This window comes from Rutidosis leptorrhynchoides, chromosome 6 (genome assembly GCF_046630445.1).
Source record: "Rutidosis leptorrhynchoides isolate AG116_Rl617_1_P2 chromosome 6, CSIRO_AGI_Rlap_v1, whole genome shotgun sequence".
NCBI lineage: Eukaryota > Viridiplantae > Streptophyta > Magnoliopsida > Asterales > Asteraceae > Rutidosis > Rutidosis leptorrhynchoides.
Window position 1 is genome coordinate 142,777,689 of NC_092338.1, and position 6,000 is coordinate 142,783,688.

The 6,000-nt window shown below is 34.8% G+C and overlaps 1 protein-coding gene across 1 annotated transcript in view; it reads left to right on the plus strand.

Annotated features, from left to right (window-relative positions):
• The window catches only part of LOC139851818 (very-long-chain aldehyde decarbonylase CER1-like), a 44,720-nt gene extending 39,531 nt beyond the window's left edge, over positions 1-5,189 (plus strand). Inside the window, exons 5-10 of the mRNA XM_071840996.1 lie at positions 802-1,180; positions 1,305-1,412; positions 3,611-3,811; positions 3,899-4,003; positions 4,154-4,327; positions 4,889-5,189. Coding sequence (XP_071697097.1) covers positions 802-1,180; positions 1,305-1,412; positions 3,611-3,811; positions 3,899-4,003; positions 4,154-4,327; positions 4,889-5,047 — 1,126 coding nt within the window. The 3' untranslated portion in view covers positions 5,048-5,189. The remainder of the gene's footprint in view (positions 1-801; positions 1,181-1,304; positions 1,413-3,610; positions 3,812-3,898; positions 4,004-4,153; positions 4,328-4,888) is intronic.
• Positions 5,190-6,000: the final 811 nt, after the last annotated feature.

Sequence of the window (6,000 nt, forward strand, 5' to 3'; positions counted from 1 at the left end):
ACAAAAGTTAACACAATTTAACGCCAAAATAATCGATCATTGCTAATGCTTACTTTTGCATAATGGGATTCATATGTTTAATAACTAATTAAATAAAGATTCACTACTAAAAAGTTAATAAAACTTTAAAAAAATTTGACGCCACATTTTTTCACGCATCGAAGTTTTTGACGTCATATTTTTCACGTTTCTAACTTATATTTACAAATTTAAGAAAAACACATTAAAAAGTGTCAAACCTACAAGTTACGTAATGATTCATATTACTTTATAGTAATTATTATTATTTTAATGGTAAACTTGATCATACTTCTCTATATATATTTGATAGAAAATTAATTTAGAAGAATCCGAGAAGAAAGTTTAATTTTTAACTTAATGTCATAGTTCATAAAGACCTTTTTACCTTGCATACGTGTTATGTGGTGTTATTTATATGACAGTAAAAACTACCAAGTATCACTAAATAAAACGGGTTAACTGATAAGGTTTCCGTCAAGAAAAAAGTATTTTTACTAGGATATACGCAATTAAATCGGGTTATTTAGTGAGCGTTTTCGACCCGACCCTACTGCTAGTGAAATTTGAGCTTAACAGCTCTTGTCAGGATATCAAAACCATGACTGTTGGGGTATAAAAGATAAATCGTTTGTACCGTTGCCAACACAAAAACTATAAGTCAAATATAGAGACCGGATGTGTATATCTAGAAATTTTAGAGATGAAAATGTACGTAAAAGAACAAGACCAATAAACGTATATAACTAGAGTTTGATAATGGTTTGTTAATATTTGGATCAGGTACCACTCTTTGCACCATACTCAATTTCGAACAAACTACTCACTTTTCATGCCATTTTACGACTATCTATATGGGACGATGGACGAATCTACGGACACATTGTACAAGAAGTCACTTAACCGAAAGAAAGAATCAACTAACGTCGTGCATTTAACGCATCTAACAACACCCGAGTCAATTTATCATATGAGGCTCGGATTTTCATCTTTAGCATCTAAACCACACACTTCTTCAAAATGGTACTTGTGGATTTTGTGGCCTGTAACGGTGTGGTCCATGTTGATCACTCGGGTTTACGGAAAAACAATCGTAGTTGAAAGAAATGTCTTCAGAAATCTCAAACTACAAACTTGGGTCATACCAAAATACAGGATACAAGTATGCACATTATTTCATATATCACATTTTCCTTTTTCAATTCTTTCTCTTATTTTTATTATAGAATGACAATGACAATCTTTCTGATTATTTTCCTATTTTCAATTATTGTGTTTATTTATAGTACCGTATGGAATTGCAAAGGAAAATCATCAATGGCTTGATAGAAGAAGCTATACTAGAAGCTGATGCGAAGGGGGTGAAGGTCTTTAGTCTTGGTCTATTAAATCAGGTTCTTAAACAAACTTTTAGTAGCGAATATACAATTTAGACGTTATAATCGACCAGTTACTTCTTACATACTTAGCATTTCACAAAATCTTTGACCCATCAGTATACATCTAAACTGGCACGTGCATAAACTATTCGTTGTGATTAAGCATACTTTAAGATGACTTTATGAACATTGCTAAAATGGTGCAGCGTACATTACTCATTTGACATCAGCTTAGTTATTCAACTCCTTGAGAGAGATATACTCCCTCTGTCCCAAAATTACTGTCTCGCTTTGACTTTTTGAGTCTTTTTTGTACAATTTTGACTTTAAATATTTGTGTTTGTTTGTTTTTTTTTTTGAAGGCAAGTAAGATTTTATTAAAAAAGAACCAGTACACGAGAAAAGACTAGCAAGGAGCTAGACACAACACGAAACAACACATAACTGCACGATTATAATGCGCACACACACACAAAGCTAAACCCATAATCACGAGGACATTAGAGATGGCACGACACGATAATAAAGCGGACTATGTTTCCTCCTCCGAGTCTGATGAGTCCGATAACGCGCAAGTAGAGCAACATGAGCAGCAACCAATATCCTCCTCCGAGTTATTCATCACCTTCTCAATAAAACACCTTTCGTGCCATCGAAAATTATCACGACGTCGGTTGCGCTTCATATTACTCCTACCCCACACATGATTAATAAACCAACTTTTGATCAAAGGAGGAGCTTTTTTCTTTTTAACACGAAATCGAGCAACCGTAGAATATACTGGACCGGGAGGTACGTCTTGTAAATCAACACAATCTTTTTCTTTGGGGTTAGGGACTTAACCCGGTTCTAACTCGATTGGGGCCTGGTTGTCCCTGGTATCATCATAGGTGGAGTCTGGCCCAATAGGAGATATCGGCCCATTTTGATTTTGAAAATAACACGAATTGGAAAAAGCAACACGCGTGCCCTTTCTTTCCTCGAGGCCTGTACTGTCCACATTGGGAACTTCAGCAGACAGCATCGGCGATTGGAAATTCTCAGTCGACCTTGGGACTCCAGTAAAATTGAAATCAGGCGAGAAAATCGAAGCATTGCCGGCCGGAGACTGATCAGAATCCGGAGCCGGCCTGAATTCTCCGTCTTCAACCTCATCGACGTCGGTCTCCGCGATATTTACGGTAGATTTATCAGGAAAAAATTCCTTCTTCTCTTCTTCACAATTCACATCTATATTTGCTGTTTGATTAGATTCACATGACGAGTCTGGACTAAACTCGGACGGTTCGTTATCACCCCTAGTGGAAACCTTAGCCGGCTCCGATTGAATCCCATCATCATTCTCATCGAGACGAGACTTGTTTATTTCGACCAAAGACCACGAAAGTCGGTCCTTATTAAAGCTAAACAAAAGATTATGATTACTCACCGATTCTGGAAGATTAATTTCGATCCATTTACCCCCGACTTTTAACTCGATATGATATGGGTTGTTACTCTGAGGCAAATTGGGTTGTTGGTTAGACCCAACAAAAGAATCAGTGAATGATTTACCTTTCCAACTTGGTTTAGATGGGATTGAAGAATCACGACTCCAAGGAGGGTGTGGAAATTCTTCATAATTGTTAATATTCACGTTGGAAACTCGACCATAATTATCATCATTCCGGTTGGCAACACGATCTTTATTCGTTATACGATTGGAAACATCTCTCTCTAAGGCCTTATAGGCACGAATCTACATCCCATTGACCTGAATGTTGTTTAGAACTTTCGTGAAGGAATCAATGTCCGAAACGCCATCAAAACGGACGTACCCGAAGCGTTGGCCACTCGACAATCTCTTCCGAGCGAAGTACACGTCTTTGAGAGTCCCATAGTTCTCGAAAACTCTCCGACAATCATCTCGAGACCACGAATCCGGAAAATTGAAAATCAAAAACGATGTAACACGACTAATATTCGACATTATAGACGACAAGCCATTTGGCTTCGACATTATGATTACATCACAAAAAGGCTATATGAAAAATATAAAATGTAAGAAGTAACCGTAAAGTAAAGGAAAAAATATACTATAATAATAAATTTTTCTAAAATGTATATTTTTTTAGACTAACTAATAATATGAGATAAAAAGAGTAACATTTTTACCTAACAATGAAAAGGATGTCGACACTTTTTGTGTTTGTTTTACTTTGGTAAATTATTAGGGGGAAGAATTGAATAAAAATGGGAATTTATTCATAAGAAGAAATCCTAAATTAAAAGTGAAGTTGGTGGATGGAAGTAGCTTAGCAGTTGCAGTGGTCTTAAACAGCATTCCAATAGACACTACTCAAGTTGTTTTTAGGGGCAACTTCAACAAGATTGCATTATATCTTGCACTAGCTCTATGTCAAAAGGGCATCCAGGTAATTTCACCTTTCGATATCAAATTTCAAATAGGATGCTAACTAACAAGGTACATTTATTTTGCTTAATTGGGTTTATAATCATAGGTTGCAATACCTCAAGAGAATGATTACAAGATGGTGAAATCGAAGCTAAAATCTACGTATGACATCCGCGATAAGTTGATCCTTTCACGTACTTACTCCCCAAAGGTATTGTCTTATGATTAACAAACTACAATCACTTGCCAAAATTTCAAAAATAATCATCTAATTCTTGTATCAGAAACTGCTTTTTATGACATTCACATGAGATTTGTGTTGAGAAGTTTATTTATCTTCTGATTACTTGATTTTGTGAAGACATGGTTAGTGGGAGATGGACTAACTAGAGAAGAACAAATGAAGGCGTCGAAAGGGACGCTAATCATTCCTTACTCTCAGTTTCCTCCAAAGAAACTGCGAAAAGATTGCAATTACTACACCACACCATCAATGCTCGCTCCTAAATATCTCGAGAATGTTGATTCTTGTGAGGTAAGTACAAACACCGGCTGTGGCGAATCTAAGATCAAAACTTAAAGGGGTCCTGAATTTTTTTTCAAAAAACTAATTACGGAGTATATTTAAATGGTACTTTAATGACCACTCCAAAAAATTATAAATTCTGAGGTCCTATAGTTAAATTTAGTGGTGTCCTATAGAGTATAATTTAAAGAATACTTTATAAAAAAAAATTCAAACTAGTGATGTCACGGGACCTCACGTTATACAGAGTCGCCCTTACTATAATACTTATTGTTATTATTAATATCATTACATTATTATTCTGTTTATTTATCTTTTCATAAGGAAGGCAAAACTAGACCTGGTCTCACATATACACACGTTAACTCTTACGAGGCTTGAACGCATAACCTGTTAATTAGTCCATATATACTGCTAGGCTAAACGCCCTAGGTTAATTGCTAATGAATGCATTCAAAAGAAATAAAATACTACAATGCTAATTGCTAAATTTAAGCATTTAGAAGTAATTCTAACACTAATTTAATTTAAGGAATTAATAAATCTAAAACTACTTGTGTGTTTTAACAGAACTGGCTGCCAAGAAGGGTGATGAGTGTATGGAGAATTGCAGGGATGCTTCATGGGTTAGAAAGCTGGAACGTTAATGAGTGCGGTGATGAAATTTTCAGCATAGACAAAGTTTGGGAAGCAAGTATCCAACATGGGTTCACTCCTTTCGTAAAATGACTAGCTTAATCTACGTACGTGTTGATGCGTGACAGGGTTCTAGATCTTGTTTAAGCTTTAAATCTTGAAATAATTAAGTTTATCAATTAGCAGTACACATGGAGATAAGATATTTGTGTTGGACAGTATGATTGTCAAATTATATTCTTGTGTTGGACAGTATGATTGTCAAATTATATTCTCTCTCTTTATATGTACTACAAAAACCTATTAAGACATGGTATCCATAAAACCATTCTAATTGCTCATTATCTTGATGGGATTCAACATAACAAGTTCTTAAGGTATATATAATCACAAAACAATTTTATGAGAGTTATAGCAAGCGGAAGCATAATTATTAAGAAAACAAGTTTATATGTTTAACCATTTAAATTGAATCCATGTAGATATCAAGTCATGAACATATGCTTACATATAATAATAAGGAAGTAAGATTATACCTCCTCAAGATTAATTGAGGGCTGTTTTGAATGAGCAAGATGATGATGATGATTATGGAATAAGAACCTCTAACTTGAAGCCTCAAGTGTGTAATACGCACAAGCCTTTTGTGCACCAACACTTTCCTTTGTTTAGTTAGGATTTTAGGACACTATTGAAATGTCCCGTTCATATTGATTATAAACGTTCCATATTAATTGATTTCGTTGCGAGGTTTTGACCTCTATATGAGACGTTTTTCAAAGACTGCATTCATTTTTAAAACAACCATAACCTTTATTTTATCAATAAAGGTTTCAAAAGCATTACGTAGATTATCAAATAATGATAATCTAAAATATACTGTTTACACACGACCATTACATAATGGTTTACAATAGAAATATATTACATCGACATATGTTTCTTGAATGCAGTTTTTACACAATATCATACAAACATGGACTCCAAATCTTGTCCTTATTTTAGTATGCAACAGCGAAAGCTCTTAGTATTCACCTGAGAATAAA